Source organism: Azolla caroliniana, unplaced genomic scaffold, assembly GCF_043228905.1.
Source record: "Azolla caroliniana isolate FFs.n. ecotype wild unplaced genomic scaffold, voAzoCaro1.0.p SCAF_10, whole genome shotgun sequence".
NCBI lineage: Eukaryota > Viridiplantae > Streptophyta > Polypodiopsida > Salviniales > Salviniaceae > Azolla > Azolla caroliniana.
Genome location: NW_028230445.1, coordinates 19,400,658 through 19,418,960, shown reverse-complemented (window position 1 = coordinate 19,418,960; position 18,303 = coordinate 19,400,658). Strand labels below are relative to the sequence as shown.

Here is an 18,303-nt window from a genome sequence, read left to right as displayed (position 1 = left end):
CACTTGGTTCGAGCCATGCGGCATAAGGTCAAAATTTGTTCGCGAGTATGTACGAGGAGGCAGTTATTGCGAAGCCATTGGATTAGCGATTGCGAATATGGATAGTTGTCTAGCTATCGGATCTACCCCAAGGCAATATGAGTTTTCAGTGGGGTTACTTGGTCATACGAAACTTCACTGTGTTATGGATAGTTGTCTAGCTATGGGGCCTAATACGAGACGAGATGAAGATTGAGTTGGTCAGTCAGACATATGAAACTTCGATTGTGTTTAGATTAAAGACACTTAAGTTTGGACCTCCTAGTAATGGAAGAAGAAGAAGAAGAAGAAGAAGAAGAAGAAGAAGAAGAAATGGAGTGTCCGTCCGTTCCGTGTGAAACCGTCTGAGTTTTTAGGGTGGAGCATTTTGTAATGTCTATTTTGGATTAGGGTTTCTATCAGACGACGACGAAGACGACGAGAAGGAAGCGAGAGGAGCAGGAGCTATGGTGAAGTTCTTGAAGCCCAACAAGGTTGTGGTTTTGCTGCAGGGAAGATTCGCTGGGCGGAAGGCTGTTATCGTCAAGAATTTCGACGATGGAACTAATAGCAGACCCTATGGCCACGCTCTCGTCGCTGGTATCGACAAATATCCCAGGAAGGTTAGGTTCTTCCTGTCTTTTCTTCTTTTTCTCTCTCTCTGATTCAATTTATCGTCCCTTCACCGTTTTATCCAGATTTAACTGGTTTCCTGCATTCTGTATCTTATTTTTCTCCCTGTTTTGCTCGATCCCTTTCAACTGTTCCACGTTGGTCACAAGTAAAGGTCTTACTTTTCTTTCATAGATATTTCTCGTCTAATCTTGATTTTCAATCTTCTACAATGCAAAAAAAAACTCTGTTTCCCCTTTTTGTTCAGCTGTCTCAAATACACGGTTATTCAATGGAAGTACAAATCTCACTGTTTTTCTGGTTTTTAACGTTTAACAGTGAAGATCTATTCTGCATTTGTTTCCATATCCCGAAGAAACATTGCATTTGTTGTTTTTCTTTATTTTGATTTTCAATCTTCTAACTGAAGACGGAATCGATTACGCTTTGATATATTGAGTGTTCCCTTCAATCATCTAAAGTCTGTGCTTCTGTTTCTCTTATACTTGGTCTGCGCTGCATATATTCGCAGGTTTTTAAGGCAAACTTAGATACAGTTGTCTTCTGTATTGCTAGCCTCCATTTCAAATTTCTGTTCTCAGCACACATTTTTCTGTATTATAAACCTTGAATGAAGCAATTGTTTACTTCGCTCTGATCTCCTTACTGTATTGATATATTCGTTCTGAACATCAAGCACAAATTTCCATTTTAAGCTCATGGTTGCTTTTAAGTGTGACAGTTGCATCAAGAGCACCATTTACACTTCAAAATTTTGTTTGTTTATTGTGCTGGTTGGCTTCCATCATGCACTGAATATCGCTTTGGAATTCTTCATTCTACATTATCTTCTGACAGGAATTTTATGTTTTCATTGGTGGTTCATATTTAAATGTGTCATGATGGTCTTTGTTGAGGCTGTTTTGGACACTCTTTTTATAAGGTGTTCATTTTCAAATGTATTGCAACATTATTTTTAAACTAAGCTGGTTATTTTTCTTTCCCAAGCAGGTTATTAAGAAATTATCTGCAAAGAAAATAGCAAAGCGTTCTCGATTGAAACCCTTCATTAAAGTTGTGAATTATAATCACATCATGCCTACGAGGTAACATTTGTTTTTATGGGAATTTTAAATTTTTTTATCCCAGCCATCATATGAGATGCATCTAATGGTTGCAGGTATACACTTGATGTTGATCTGAAAAATGTTGTGACACCAGAGAAGCTTGAATCAAAGACAAAGAGAGTCGAAACGAAGAAGGTTAATGCCGATTCCCATTTATTTTGATCTATCTCCTGTGGTTAATGTTATTTACATAATATCATCTTCTTATCAATGGCATATTACACACAACTCTTAGATGTTCCTTCAGTTTTTTTGACTATTGGACCTCTCGTTGAACGTTTACATACTATTGGAATTCTGAATTTTCCAATTCAATTTCTGTTGTGTTTTGCAGGAAGCTAAATCAATATTTGAAGAGAGGTTCAAATTGGGAAAAAATAGATGGTTCTTTTCTAAGCTTCGATTCTAGGTGGATTTTGGTTTGGAGTTTTGAGATCAACTTAAAATTGTAGCCTTGGCTCTGCCTATGTTGAGAATTGGATATTTAATTAAAATGTTAGTGCCAGATTTTTGTTATATCTGTGTTTAATAAGGTTTTATTTCTATGTTTATGTTAATGTCATTCATATTGCCAGATTGGAATTTCTCTGCAATGGGGAATATTGAAATGCATGGAGAAATATGTTAAGTGGGGAAATAACTTCCATGGAAATTAGATTGTTAATATTTGATCTTGTTGAATTGTCTGGCAATCAGTTCATTTCAAAAGTTAATGTACAAATTCTGAACATCGACATGTTAGCAAAGGATGCTTCCAGTTGACTATGCCCATGCGTGTTACTGTGTTTCAGATTGGCGTTTTATCCAACACCAAAACTTATCGTTCTCAATATATCTATCTGTCTATATATATAGATGAATTTTCTGTATAATTGATTATCTCTCTTAACGAGAGATACAATGGCATGTTGTAAAAGATATTTTTCATATAAGACTAAGCAAAGCATATGTAAAGTGATAAATGGCAGCCATTCACCTGTGTTTTCCATTGCTCCCTGACAGACACCATATGTTCATGTTGTTTCATTGCTAAGTTGAAAGAACATTGGAAATTTAAATTGCATCATTTGAACTCAGTCAAGACTAGACTGCATGCTTATACATTTGCATACTCGCTAATAAGACAATATGGCAACACGATATTATTGGTGTCCTTGTGTCTATAATGTTAACCACAATGATCATATATACAAAGCTTGCATGATTTGCATGCATAATTTTAAAATACCACTTTGCACATTTACCAAGCAAAGATTTTCCCTAATAAAGATTGAAGTCAAACTAGACACTTTCTTTTCCATTTCAATGCAAGGGTTGTGAGGATGTGAGTGCTTTTTTAGTAATGAATTACCTGCACTCTAGTACTTCCCACTTGAACAATGTTGAACTTTGACGATGAGAGAACAATGTTAAACCACAATAGCGTATGTGCATTTCAATGGTTGAGTACTATTAACAATATGCCATCATGAGTTTGCAATCCTTGTTTTCTTATGGGATATGCCAATCTTTTCTACAAAAGAGCATGTTATCTTTGCCTAACGTTGCCTTCGTACACATATATCCTTAATGAGGTTGAATCTTTGAGAAACCATATGATCATCCAAATTTAGTAGTTCCCTAAGTGTTTTGGGGTGTATATATATATGACCCCATGAAACCCAAATCATGCCTAGTATGTTGAATCTTTCTTAATGTATACTCGAGCGTTGGAACTCATTGATCAAGTGATTTCGTTGTGCAAAGTAGAAATCAGAATAAAGAAGAAACAATAGGATTCATTATTGCATGTACCACTTTGAGCAAAGTAGAGCAAATGACAAGCTTCAAGATTCCAATATCCCGAGTCAAACTTTGAGAGGTTGGGACATTAACATCCACGAGGATAGCAAAAGTAGCAACAAACATTAGCCACCTTATTCCAATATTTGGCTATGCCATCCAAGTTTGATATTAGGTCTATTTCGATGAATTAGTTAAACATAAATAAATGTCAATTAAAATTTTACCCTTACACCAAGGCAAATTACGTTCCACACTTCCATGGATTTAGCTATATAAGGTAATCTGTTATTCAAGCCTGTCAACATAGCACGCACCTTGTTTGTGAACATGCACTAGTTCTAAACTTTTTAATGTCTACCCCATGCTTCTCATAAGTATAAGATAAAATACACTCCTTGCATGGGATGAAGTGGACATTTTATTATGATGTATAGATTGAATAATATCACGCACACTTCCATTATGATAGTACACATAGAATGTAGTAGTATATGAAATAGCTATCCCCCATGTATTTAAACTTGATTGATTACTCTTTAATAATTGATCTCCACTTGGGCAAATATAATTAACTTTTTGATATAACCTTGTGTATTCTCTCTCTCATGGTTGCATTTTAGGGCTAAACACAAAGTTAGTTTTTGGCCTGCACAGTACATGACTTGAGCCAAATAGAGGGATTGCCACGGCCTACTAGGCCTACTGTAACAGTCCTACATGAGATTAACTAGATTGATCAAACCACTATCATCATGATGGACTTAAGGATTTCATATTAGGCAATACGTAATTTACAGGCGATCTTTTAGAATTGAAAGTCAAATTTGTGGACGGCTCCAGTTAATGGTAGCAGTAATGAAGTTAATGGATTATACCTTAGTGTCTTCTGAACACACCAGGAACAAGGCATTTAGATATAAACTGTTTTATCAAATGCAACTCAGAAGGTCTGAAACCCTAATCATAGGGTCACTTCTTTTCCTAGTCTTATTTCTTGTATCTGGTATTTGGATTAAATGGAACCGACATTAATCCCATGAGGCAACTTGTTGATTCTATTGAATTGAAAGCAACACATTGACTGGACGACCCAATGATAAAGCAAAGCCTTGTAACCTTGCAATTATGTATATTTAATTTGTATACCACTTCAAGGACATTAAGATTTATTGCGAAAAAAAATACTGCGATCGTAATGTACAGTGTGTGCTTCTACTGCTGATTTACTTACTACTATATTGATACAGAAACATTTGAATTATGAGGCAAATCATCATCTGGAATTCGAGAAACACAAAGGGTATTCGGTGATCAAAGAAGTATTATTATATGTTTCTGTTGCTTCTTTACATTTGATTGACCTACATGATGATCACCAGCTGGATTAAACTCCGTTACAAATTCATGGAGCTAATATTACCAAAAATTCGATCTAAACTACTACTAATTCCAAAACATTAGCAGCAGCTGCTGAGATGAATTACTGATTGGAATTGATCTTATAAGATCGTAAAACCCTACATGAAATCCATGGGGAAGGAATCATTGGTTTCGTGATCGTAGAACGGCCACGAGGGTCTTGTCTTCATCATCGAGAGTGGCGGGAAGAATGGCGACCACCTCATTAGGGAGGATGGTGCCATCAAAAACTTGCTGCAGATACTCTGTATAGAAAAAGCTGGCTGGAGGGGTGCCTGCAGCCTCGTGATATCTGAGCTCCTCTATCATCATCTTCATCATCATCATCATCCTCATCCTCCTGCATTTCTGCTCCTCCTGTGTACTGGAAGTAGTTCTTGTAGGCTCAGGCTCATCATTTGTTAGGGTGCATCCGTGCAGAACCTTGTACTCATCATCTGAATGCTGTGGCTTCCTCAGATCCGCAGATGCTTCAAGACCTGGATCCTCATGCGGCATTCCATGGCTTTGCTGCAGGTGGAGGCGTCGCTTGACGATGCGAGGGGGGAGGTGCCTGAGGTGTGCCGGCACACGGCTGTAATCCAGGACCACCATGGCAGGAGAATCCGCAGAATCCTTCATCGTTTTCTGCTGCTTCAGCTGGTGGGAGATCTGCAGATTCAGCATGGCTTCTTCATACCTCGCCCTGCGCAGCTGCTTCATATTGGACATCATCATTCGAGGGGCCGGGAGGTTCCTGCTCATGAATCCCATGATTACTACTCTCACTGTACAACACAGCACAGCTGGAAGAATTTGACGCCTTAATCCTCTTCTTCTGTAAGTACTGATTTAATATTAGAATGACTGATTGGAATGGATTGGAATGGAATGGAATGGAATGGAATTGAAGATGATAGTAACTGTTAGGGATCTATATGTAATACTGAATGCAATTTATTTAGGTACTAGCGAGAAATGGTGGGCTGAATCTAATTACTCTGCGACTATGTCTTGTCTGCTGTTAAGAAGCTTGGACTCGACTGATTACTTCGATGCTTCTGCATTTCTGGCGACTGATTTATATATATACATTGTCTAGAAAAAGGAACAACAGATTGCGTTTCCAGCTCCTCTTGCCTCTCCTGCGTTTTGCTTTTGCGGTTCGGGGTTTTGTGCGTTTTTTTGGTTCTAGCGTTGCATTCCGCGTTTGGAATTGGATGGCCTTCTTCGCGTTTGTTTAGTTCGTGAAATTGCGTTTGCGTTTTTCTTTTTCTTTTTCTTTTTGTACTTGCGAGTGTACTTCTGCCTTTTTTGCGTTTCTAGCCATGTTTCATTTCTCTAATGTTTTTCGTTTTTTATTTTCTAAAGAGCATACATACATACATACATACATACATACATACATTATTACATACTTGCCCGGTTACCAATACATATACAATTTGGGGCCCCTTAGATTTGAACCACGGATCCTTCACTAACTACTCCATTCACATTCCCAATTACAAATCTATCCTTTCTCTCCAAATATAACCCACAAGGTGAATCCACATCTCCTCTAAGATCCATCAGGTGTACAATTATGTGCCAAGTTTTCAACCAGCAACATTTTTATGCGTGAGACAACTCTACATGTCATCCGTCAAACGTAATCGTGATTTCATTTGTTCCCACAAGCTACATTTTATTCCACATGTCTTAAATTAATATATATTGAGTGTTTACTTCCCTAGTGTATGTATACTTGCACAAACACAAGTGATCACGTGCACACATGTATTAGCTCAATGTATAAATAGTGTCGAGGCAACAATGTATACAAGTATTGAAGCAATAGTATTCAATGTGTTGAACATGTTTCTAATAAACTTGCATTTCATAGAGGGTGAGGCGAAAATTCATAAAGGTCTATGGATATTAAGGAATACAACTATCCATCGCCAAGTGCATAGCTTTGCAGTAGTTTTATGAAGGGTATATATGAACCAGTTATCTGATGTATAAAATGGAAAATCGATTAGCAAAGGAATATTTCGCATCTCACTCTTATGTTTAGCATATGTTCCCATTATTTGACAATAAGTTTGTAGTTTTTCGCGTATTCCGCTTAATATACAAGTTTTCACTCGACAACATGTTAATGTGACACAAAAATACATGTCACGTGTCATTTGCTCCCATCAAGTTGACACACCCATAGTTAGTGATACGGGTCATTTGATAGGTTTACAGAGTTCATTCCCATTCACGAGAAACAAAATCCCTTCCCAAGGGCCCACTCAGAATGCTACCTCTCATGTATGATTAGTATATGTGGTCAAGGGGCGTAGGTGTGAACTGAGCTATGCGTGAAGTGAGATTAAGGGTAAGGTGGTCTAAAAAATATCACGTCAAAAGCTGAATATTGGATGATGTATGGGAAAAATGGTCTCAGGTGGTCTTAGCATGGGGTTCCAGCCTTCAGGGGTATGGAAAAAATGGTCTCCTTGTCGAGCACTCTTGCAAGTGCCCCAGAGAACATCCTTCTTTCTTTAGCAAGCATGGCATGGAGTTATGGCTATTTATAGCCACTTGAAGTGCACTTACACAGGGTCACACTATAGTTTCATCATCTTTCCCTTCAATTTAAAAGTATGCAGCTATTTCAATTTATTTTTTAATGCAGCTATCTTTAAATTGAATTTCACATTTTTAAAATTTAGAAACCATGATATGATCGGTACATATGTCCTGTACACATTAACTTTTTATGGTAGTGTGAGCTATCTAATGTATACAAGCACAAGAGAATCTTGTGCTTAAAAATCAAATAATCTGCTTCCCAAAAGAATTTAGAGAAGATTATGTTGCCCACACCCTCCTATGATAAGAGGAAGAACTACATGGGGTTCTTTGCAACGCATGTGACACTCACCCATATGGTGGGTGCATCCTCGGACGGGTGCGGTAGATATGTATATATTGTCATTTTCGTTTTCTCTGCATAATTGAAGGACATACATTACTTGTAAATGATTTGTGTTATGTACTCTGGATTTGGCCTCTATTGGACGTTAATCCGATTATCTGTAGATACTTTGATCAATGTTTCATGTGTTTACCTTCTCTAACAAGATACAGCCAAAATTTTAAGCCCATTCATCATCACCAAAATATTCCTTTAGAATCTGACATACGTATAATATGCACGGGTACAAGAAAATCTGTCAACATAAACTGTGTCTTTCATTGAGCTTTGTAAAAGACGAAAAACAATCCGTAAGTAGGACCTTGAATTACAATAATTCCTCATCATGTTTTTGCTTGCAAAGTTTGCTGCAAGTTCATGGAAGATCGGAACTTGAATCAATAGTTAGATGTTACAGTAACAGAAATGCCTTCATTTCGTAAGGCTCTGTTGAGATGACCTTAGGATAGAGCCACTCACTGGCATATCTGCTTGGCTGATTATTATTGCTTCAACATATAAATATAAATGTAAATGAATTTTGATTTGCTATTACATATTGTACATATCTTGCACTATTTGAGCAAATTAAAGTTAACGCTATTTTGATATGACCTCATAGTGCGCTGATGCTCACTGTTTTTAAGCATCTTCACAGATATTTGACATAAGGACAAAGGCAGCAGGATGGTTCTCTGGTTCTCCTTTTAGAGAATTGAAAAGATTCCTACCGAGTTTTAAATCACCCAATTTCTGACAAGAACTAAGAAGAGAAATCCAGGTTATATCGTTGGGTTGGAAGGGCAGCCTATCCAGCATTGCCACTGCTTCATCCAAATGGCCAGTACGACCAAGAAGATCCATGAGACAGTTGTAGTGTTCTATACTTGGACCGATGTTATAACCTTCAGCCATAATCTCAAAGTATGTTTTCCCTACATCTATTAGACCAGCATGGCTAGACGCTGATAGAGCACATAGAAATGTAATATCATCAGGTTCTAGACATTCTGTCCCCATCCTTTCCAACAAGTGAGCTACACATTCACTTTTCCCATGACGAGCATAACCTGTTGTTAAAATATTATATGACACAATGTCCTTCACAACCATGGAATCAAACACTATCTGGGCCTCAATCATGCTACCACTTTTTGCATACATGTCAATCAAAGCAGCCAAAATTACTAATTCAGTACGTGTAGAAATTTGAGCATGGATTTGTTCACCAGATCTTAGGGCTGAATCATTGCCCACTGCTTTCAGAAGACTTGCAAAAGTATTTTTGTTTGGCAGAATCCCTTGTTCTTGCATTTGCATATAAATGTGCGTGCATGTTTCATTTTCCTCTTTTTCAGCATAGATCAAAATGCCAGCATTACATGAAAGAACATCTAGAGGAATCCCCTCCATCTGCATCTTTTGAAAGTACTTTGATGCTTCTTCAGCCAACCCATATTCAAGATATGCAGAAGTCAGTGCAGTCCATGAAACAACAGTTCGAACAAGCAACTTATTGAACTCTGATTGTGCGTCTAAGAGAAGGTTGCATTTTGCATACATATCTACTAATCCATTACCAACAAAAATGTCTCCTTCCATCCCTTTGTTTACAATTTCGATGTGTAATTGTTGTCCCCAGTTTAGACAACCAACAACTCCACAAACACACAAAGAACTCACATATGTAGTGGCATTGGGAGAGATTCTTTCTAGTTGCATCTGATTCATAGATTCAAATACTTCAATAAGGAGATTTTCATCTGCATATGCAGCAATGAGTGCATTCCAGACAGCGGCATCTTTCACTGGTATATTGCCAAACACTTTCTGTGCTTCTTGAAGCCAGCCATTCTTAGCATATAATTCTACAAGCATACTACCAACATAAGGATCTTTTTCAAATCCTTGCTTTACAATCCTAATATGCATTTCCTGACCCCGTTCCATATATTCTGGACTACAGCAAGCTTTTAGAATACAAATAAAAGTAATTGCATTGGGAGATAGACCCTCCAGCTGCATCTTTTCTAAGCAATCTAAAACATCGTTGCCACACCCATGTAGTGAGTACCCTGACACCAATGCATTCCATGAGACCACATCTCTCTTCGGGAGCTCATCAAACAGTTGTCTTGCTTCAGCCAAACAACCACATGTAGCATATAAATCTACTAGTGTATTAAGCACACAATGGTCAAATTTTATGCTTTTGTTCACCACATTACGATGTATTTCTTTTCCTCGTTCGAAATCTCTAATGCTTGTACATGCTTTTAAAGCACACATTATAATGACTTTGTCTGGAGCCAATTTTTCTGATAGCATTTGTTCATAATAGCACAGGGCTTGCTCACCTAAACCTTGTTCAGCATATCCAGTAATAAGTGCAGTCCACGTGACGACATCTCTAGTCACAAGCTCATCAAATACTGACTGTGCCTCGCCAAGCATGCCAAGCTTAGCATATAAATCAATCAATGTGTTAGCTACTCGTATATCTCTTTCAAAGTTTTCCTTGATAATTTCAGCATGTATTTTTCTGCCAATATCTACTGCTCCACTACTACTACATGCCCTGAGACTGTTAATAAATGTAATAGCATTTGGAGAAATGGTTGCACTTTGCATTTTTTTCAAACAACTGAATGCTTCTTCTGCTAAACCATGTTCAGCATAACCTACTATAATTGCATTCCATGACACCACATCCTTCGAAGACAACTCATGGAAAACCTTCTGTGCTTCCGGTAATAAATCACATTTGATATACATATCCATCAAAGTGACAGCAAGAAAAGTGCCAGTTTCTAGACCCAATTTTGCAATTTCGGAGTGAATTTTTTGTCCATTATTTATGTCTGTCATACTACCACATGCTTTCAAGGCACAACAATATGTGACAACATCTGGAAATGTACCTTCCTCTTGCATTTTCTTCAAGTAAGACAAAGATTTCTCTGGATATCCATGGTCAACATAGGCTGAGATTAAGGTCGTCCATGAGACCACATTTCGGATCGGCAATTGATCAAACACTTCTTGTGCTTTTTCAAGCAAACCACATTTAGCATACATATCCACAAGAGCACTTCCAATGAAAGTATCACATTCATATCTCCCTTGAGATATTTTCTTATGTAATCTCTGACCTTTTTCAACCCATCTCAAGCTAGTGCAAGCTTTGAGAAGAACCACAAAAGTATACTTGCTAGGAAGAACACCATCATCTTGCATACAATCAAAGATGCCAATGGCATGTTGAGATTTATCACAGTCATGGTACCCCTGTATGAGATATGTCCATGAAAGTTCATTCCTCTGGTCTAATTTGTTGAAAAGATGTTGAGCTAGAGGTAAATGCTTACACTCCACAAACATTACAACTAAAGAGTTGCCAATATTATGATTAGTTTCCAAACCCACCTCACAGGTAGACATGTAAAGATGTTTGGCATGTGTTAGATCTTTTGATTTTCTGCATCTTTGTATTTCTGAGATGAAGCTATCTGCCGGAGGTATAGTTCCAGAACATGTAAGTACTAGTTCCTCCATGTTTACACTATAGTGACGCGCTGTTGTTGTTTGAAGAAATTGAACAAAGACTGTACAAATTTCTGATTCATTGTCTGCGATTGCAATTCTACGCCGGGATCTATATCATTACTAATCACCCAATAGAAGACGAGGAGATGAGGGATGAAGAAGACGCAGTTTCCTGGATTCCAACGATCGATCGATCGAGAATTCATTGCAATACATACAAAGCTAATGCAATCCAATGTGATCAATGATGTGTTTACATATATGTATGTGTGTGTGTGATAGAGAAAAAAATGTTTTGATACCCATCTATATCTCAATTTTCTGTGTAGACCATAGGGCCATGCGTTCAATATTTTGCAGTACGACCATTAATTGTCCATAATGAACAAATGGTTTTCTTCTATGTGTACAATGAGTCATTGTGCATATTAGATCATAATTGAATATGTGGGCAACAACTTTGGTGTTTTACCATTTATAAGTTCTTTCAAATCATTAAGAGCATATATTTTTGATGGATTTCTATTAGCAAAAACTAGCAAATGGAAAAATAAAGATGTAAAACATATACTTTGAAATTCTTACAAGGAAAGGGAAAAAATGAAAAAACAATGTAGGCGCATGATTTGAAAAATATCACACCACTCGTTCTCACCATTTACATGATGCTCAACATATACGAATTTTGCAGATCATCATCATCTTGACTCATCGATAGAAGAACATAAAATGATACAATCACTACAAATCCTAGCACAAATCAACATAGAGAAGGTTAACAAGGATTTAAGTAAATAAAGCTAACATGTGGATGGTGATGGTGATGGTGATAAGAACAAGTACATCCCTCAACATCCAGATAGGCGCATCTAAATCTGAACAAGGACAAAATAAAATGTTGGACCGTTTAGTCTATGAATGCACTCTTGATCGGGGGAGTTTAAGAAGTTCTATAAATAGGAATGAAAACCCTAATTTCAAAAAGAGGGTGATCACTATAATGAGACTATAATCCTTGGTGTACATTTGTGCCATATAGGGTTTGTATCTGATGATTGCACCTTGTAGCAAGGGGCTAGTATGTATGATGTGTGTAATGCCAATGTTGGGTTGAATCCATTATTAGGACGTGGCATGTGCAAAGGGAGAAAAGCACAAAAAAGTCAAGTTTTGCAATGGGTTGGATTCGGGTCAAAGTGATCATTGGAAGAAAATGTGACTACAAGATAATTGAAATAATAACAAAGCATAACTCAAATGGTATTGCCTTCCCATTGGAACAAGGTTAAGGGCTCAATGTTTGCTAAAGGCAATGGAGGGGAAAAGTTGAGCTATAATGCTGAGCCACAGAATACATCAATATATATTTTGCCAAGATCAAGCACACATGCAAAATATTAGGACAAGTGCATATTAAAAGATGAAATACTATTTCTATTCAACATCTGAAAAGCAAGAGAGCTCATTGTTGGGGTTTGTAGTTTTTGGGATTCAAACATACAAGCTTGTATGGCAAAAAAGACACTGATCATTAATGATGACTCAACATGGAATACGTGCTCGATAAGGTTCTCCTCGAGAAGAACACGTTTTTCCTTGAGGAGCTTGTGGAGACACTCTTTCTGCATGAGCCAAGGGAATAGCTTGTCAACTGCCAATCATTTCTTTTCGTTAAATGTTTGGTGCAATTGAGAACAACGGAGTTTACTTATTTCCTAATTCCCGCTACTTGGATCTCCACATTCAATTTCACATCTTGAACATTTTTTGCTATAAGCATACTCCAATAATGCAAGTTTTGCAAGTTTCAACAAAGACAAAATGGTTTCACAAATTTACAATGATCTATTGTACATTCACAAGCTGCAAAAAGCACCTCGAGCCTAGTTCTGGTTCATCGTAAGTTTTCGATGCACTCAGTAATGTTATCCATGAATTATTCGATGGACAATGTGGAAGAGTTTCAATCAATTTCTCAGCTTCATATAAACATCCTGATCGTGCTAAAAGATCGACCATGCAAACGAAGTGATCTATTGTTGATACAACGTCAAAATCTTTACTCATCATTTGGAAAAGGTCTTGACCCTCAAACAAAAGGCTTGCACGGCTGCAAGCAGTAAGAAGACATGTGAATGTGGTTGCATCAGGTTTTAGACCTGATTTCAGCATACATTTGAAACATTGGACAGCCATATATCCATCGTGGTTTATTCCAAACCCTTTTATCATTGCATTCCAAGATGCAATGTCCCTTGCAGATAGAGCATTGAAAATATTTTGTGCTTCTTTGATGCTGCCACATTTGCCATATGTATCTACAAGCGTGTTGCTGACTAGGATCTCTCTCTCAAATCCCTTCTCAATGATTTCCATGTGTGTTTCATGTAGTCTATCTACAGCTCCTGAGCCTCCACATGCTTTCAAGATGGAAACTAAGGTTGAAGCACTTGGAGCTTGATTCTCCTGCTGCATTATGTGTAAACACATTAGTGCTTCTTGACTAAATCCATTATCAACATATCCAGAAAGTAGAACATTCCATAACACATCATCCCGTGCAGAGAGACCCTTGAAGATAATCCATGTTTCATGGGCTGCACCACATTTTGCATATAAGTCGACCAAACTGCTTCCGACAAAAAGATCTTTTTCATATCCTTTCAGAAGGATTTCAGTATGTATTTTTTGACCTTCATCGAGAGCATAAATGCTACTACATGCTTTTAAGACAGCAGCATATATGCCACAGTCCACAGGTATATTTTCTAAATACATTTTTTCTATACAGTTTCCTACATGTGAGATATATCCACAATCTAAGAGTCCAGTAATTAGTGCATTCCATGAGATGCCATCATGTTTAGACTTATCAAAAACCATACATGCATCTAGAAGATACTCGCATTTGGCATACATGTCAACCAACATACTAGCAATAAACATATCATTCTCATATCCTGCCAATAAGATCTGGATATGTATCTTTTGTCCAATAATAATCGACTTCAAATTGCCACAAGCTCTCACTATACATGCCAATGTGATAACATCAGGAAATAAACCATCTAACTGAATCTGTGTAAAACAATGTAACACTTTGTTATCCGGCCCAAACTCGGCATATCCTGAAAGTAGTGTGTTCCACAAGACTAGATCTCGATTTGGCAATGAATCAAATATATCTTGTGCCTCTGACATCAACCCAAGTTTAGCATACATATCCACTAGAGCACTAGCTACTGAAAAATCTGAATCATAACCCTCTTCTGCAATCTCCATGTGTAATTTTCGGCCTTTTGGCAAGGTTTTCAAGGTGCTGCAAGATTTTAGGACGCTTGCATATGTGACAGAATTTGGAGGAACATTGTCTACTATCATTTCATCAAACATTTCAAGTGCTTTATCATTATAACCATGTAAACCATATCCTGAAATCAAAATAGTCCATGACACTATGTCCCGAGATTGAAGTTTGCCAAAAACTTCATGTGCCTCTGCAACTGCGGCACATTTACCATACATGTACAATAACATACTATCCAAAACCTCATCATTCTCAAATCCTTTGTATGTTATTTTAGTGTGCATTTCTTGGCCCTTGCATAAACTTTCTATGTTCCCACAAACTTTCAAACCATATATAAATGTGAGGGCATCTTGGGAGATACCTTCTTGCTCCATCTTCTCAAAGCATTTAAGCACTTCTTCAATATTCCCCTGGTCTGCATATCCTGCTAGTAATGAATTCCACGATACAGTATTTCGCAATCTCAAACTATTGAACACCTTCTCTGCATCTTTCATAGATGCAAATTTCACATACATATCAATCAAGCTACTATTAACGAAGAGATCACTTTCAAGCGCTCTCATAACCACTTGAGAATGAATATCATGTCCCTTTTCTACATCTCCAAGCATGCTGCAAGCTTTTAGAACATTAAGGAATGTCACATGAGTTGAGCATATGCTCTCACGTTGCATCTTCTCATAACAACACAATGCATCGTGGGCACTTCCATGTTCTGTATACCCTCCAATGATGGCATTCCATATAACACTATCTCGAACCATAACCTTATCAAATGCTTCTTGTGCTTGTGGAAGCAAACCAAATTTGCCATACATATCAACAAGGGTAGTGGCAACAAAATTGTCATTTTCAAATCCGTTCCACACAGCTTCGACATGGAATTGTCTTCCTTTCACTAAATTCCTAGTCTTTATGCAGCCTTTCAACAAGGCCACAAATGTATAACTACTTGGAAGTACATGATCTTCATACATCTTATGATAAAGATTAAATGCCTGATGGAACTGCTCATGTTCGATGTATCCTGAGATGAGGGAAGTCCACGAGAGTACATTTCTATATATTAGCTTGTTAAATACGAGGTGTGCATCGGTTAAGCTTCCACAAGCAACGAATAACTGAACAATACGGTTCCCAAGAACTCTGTCCGTTTCAAGGCCGCAGACACGTATACGTTCATATATACATTTGGCTTGAGCCAAATCCTGAGATTTGCATCCATCACGCAGAAGGGAGAGAAAATCGTGGGCGATATTACTGCATTGTGTGGGCATGAAAGAGATGAAATGCCAATTGGGCCCTTCCTCCAACTATTTTTTGGTTGGATTGGGGGGGGGGGGGGGGGGGGGGGTTGTTTAAGGTCCTCTTGGCTTGTGTTGTGCATTATACATTAGGGTAATTATTCCAAAATACCCCTTAGTTTCCTTTATCTCCTATAATGCCCCTAGGTTTCTGTATTTCCCGAAATGCTGCCCTCCCTTCCTTGGGCATTCATATGTGCTACTCACCCAATCATATGTGGCGTCGATTTATAACCTTTATCCTCAATCATATGATGTATCTTGAAAGCAACGATATGGCCAATCGATATGGCCAATCTGTCCCTCTTTCAGAGTAGATTTGGAAGAAACAACAAAAACTTAGGGGAACTCTTTGGGAAATTTTAGGTTTTCCCTCGTTATCATTGCCAAACGTATTGGTCACTCCATTTGTGGCCTTGGATACTTAGAAATGGTATTCCTCCAAACACACTTTTTTTAGCAGATCCATTCTATATCAATGCCGATTACAATTGTAAATATCTTAGTCACGATTCGTAATGAGAGTTATATATGTTGGCGTCAAGAATATGTGAGATTCTTCACCTATTTGAGTTTATTTGTTGCATACATGATAGGATCGCTATTCAACCCCAACTTAATTTGCAATTTCATGCATTTTGGGGTTTAGTGGGAATGTGTTCCTATTTGTTGATATGTTTATGACTTTTCTTTCAATATTGCTTAGGATAACTAGATAAAGCTTTAGTTTCTAGACATGCCTAATACCTTTTGACAAATAATTGATTTACTGAAGTACAATATCGAACATTCTAACATTTCTTCGAACTTCTTCCTTACATGTCATTAATGATCTCCTTTGACAAAGTGTTACCCCTTGGGGCCAGACTAGCCCTAACACAAGGTGTCCCTCTAGGACACTTCACCAAAGGGTGGTGCAAGTGGGGTAGGCGCAAACCGTAATGCAAACGTATTCCTAACCGGCTATTAACCGGCGTGGTTAATGATCATAATACACGCGTAAGATAGAGTATATTAAGCACAGAATAGTAATTAACTAAAAGCTTCAAGGATTAACAAGATGTTGCAGAACAACACTTTCATTAATAAACAACTAATTGATTACAATCTAACTGGGTCCTTTTATAGGTCACCGGCTCTGGGTGCGAACCGGTACCAACCGACAACTGGCCACGAACCAATCCGGATCCGAATCAGTATACCAATTCCGGGTCCGTCCATTCGCTTCTTAAAATAATTATATATAAATTATCTTTTCCCATTCTGGACTTTATCCGGCTTTTAAGTCTTTGCTGGCCAACATAAAGGAGAATGATGTTGGCATTTAACCATGAAGTGAGCCCATTCACTACATCCAAAGCAATGACATGCAAATGTCTATCACTTCAATTTAAAATAAAGTTGCTTCATACTAGGTGTATGCACCCATCCTAGCCTCTTATGCCTTGTATCCCATAACAGAAAATTTGCTCTTGTTTGAAGCATTTGTATGTGGGGATACATCACTTTACAAGCAAATGTGCGGCTCCATATTCACCCAAACCAAGTACTCCTATTTCAACAAAGCATGATAGTCTATACCTACACCAACCATTCATTAAAGAACACGAGAACTTTCTCCAACAATGCACTTTGATGTTCAAGATGATGAAATACATCATAAAACCCTTGTGGGCCTGCATGTATATATGATTGTTAACCACTGTTTGATCTGATTTACGAAAGCGAGTTTCCAAATAAACAAAATACTACAAAACTATCTTAGTATTGACTTTTACATCATGCATGTCCTTACATGTTTCATTTTTATTCTCCTATACAATATTAGACAATGAGACATTCACAAATTACAATCCTCCATAAATGATCCTGGTTAGGAGCATCCTTGTGACCCTCATCTACATATGTTGTCTCAACATATGCCAACTTCTTTCTAGTGATTTCCTTGTCTTTTGGAGTTCCCTAGTTCTTCACATATGTTATGTTCTAGGATATCATCACTCTTTTAAAGCACTTATTTCCATATCAATGTTCCCCATGGATTGTGAAGAATTCATGTTCATGTCCGTTATCTTTGATGTCATATTGGACTAAGATAAAAGAGATTTTCAATGAATAAGAGAGAAAACAAGAATTCACTTGATTGAAGAGAATGAAAACTGATGAAGAATACAATATGAGGCCCAGACCTTGTGTTTAGTATGTGCATCATTGCCAATGGTTCCTTGTTTCTATTGTTGTTAACTACAT

General features: G+C 37.6%; 3 protein-coding genes across 3 annotated transcripts; 1 reads left to right on the top strand and 2 right to left on the bottom strand.

Annotated features, from left to right (window-relative positions):
• The first annotated feature begins 413 nt into the window (after positions 1-413).
• LOC147859417 (large ribosomal subunit protein eL27-like) lies at positions 414-2,273 on the top strand. Its single transcript, XM_087326470.1, has 4 exons — positions 414-641; positions 1,642-1,736; positions 1,811-1,892; positions 2,092-2,273. The coding sequence occupies exons 1-4, from the start codon at positions 486-488 to the stop codon at positions 2,164-2,166; spliced, it is 408 nt and encodes a 135-aa protein (XP_087182596.1). The 5' UTR covers positions 414-485; the 3' UTR covers positions 2,167-2,273.
• A 5,872-nt stretch (positions 2,274-8,145) lies between these two features.
• LOC147859416 (pentatricopeptide repeat-containing protein At2g39620-like) lies at positions 8,146-11,674 on the bottom strand. The gene has a single exon (XM_087326054.1). It carries the CDS (start codon positions 11,443-11,445, stop codon positions 8,533-8,535), a length of 2,913 nt encoding a protein of 970 aa, XP_087182180.1. The 5' UTR covers positions 11,446-11,674; the 3' UTR covers positions 8,146-8,532.
• Positions 11,675-12,849: 1,175 nt separating this feature from the next.
• LOC147859415 (pentatricopeptide repeat-containing protein At3g16610-like) lies at positions 12,850-16,072 on the bottom strand. Its single transcript, XM_087326159.1, has one exon. It carries the CDS (start codon positions 16,024-16,026, stop codon positions 13,282-13,284), a length of 2,745 nt encoding a protein of 914 aa, XP_087182285.1. The 5' UTR covers positions 16,027-16,072; the 3' UTR covers positions 12,850-13,281.
• Between the last annotated feature and the right edge of the window lie 2,231 nt (positions 16,073-18,303).

Bases quoted from the DNA above. Each gene is read 5' to 3' on its own strand.
- LOC147859417 (XM_087326470.1), top strand. From the start codon at position 486: ATGGTGAAGTTCTTGAAGCCCAACAAGGTTGTGGTTTTGCTGCAGGGA. The intron at 642-1,641 runs GTTAGGTTCTTC...TTTCCCAAGCAG, and splicing joins TCGACAAATATCCCAGGAAG to GTTATTAAGAAATTATCTGC. The intron at 1,737-1,810 runs GTAACATTTGTT...TAATGGTTGCAG, and splicing joins AATCACATCATGCCTACGAG to GTATACACTTGATGTTGATC.
- LOC147859416 (XM_087326054.1), bottom strand. From the start codon at position 11,445: ATGGAGGAACTAGTACTTACATGTTCTGGAACTATACCTCCGGCAGAT.
- LOC147859415 (XM_087326159.1), bottom strand. From the start codon at position 16,026: ATGCCCACACAATGCAGTAATATCGCCCACGATTTTCTCTCCCTTCTG.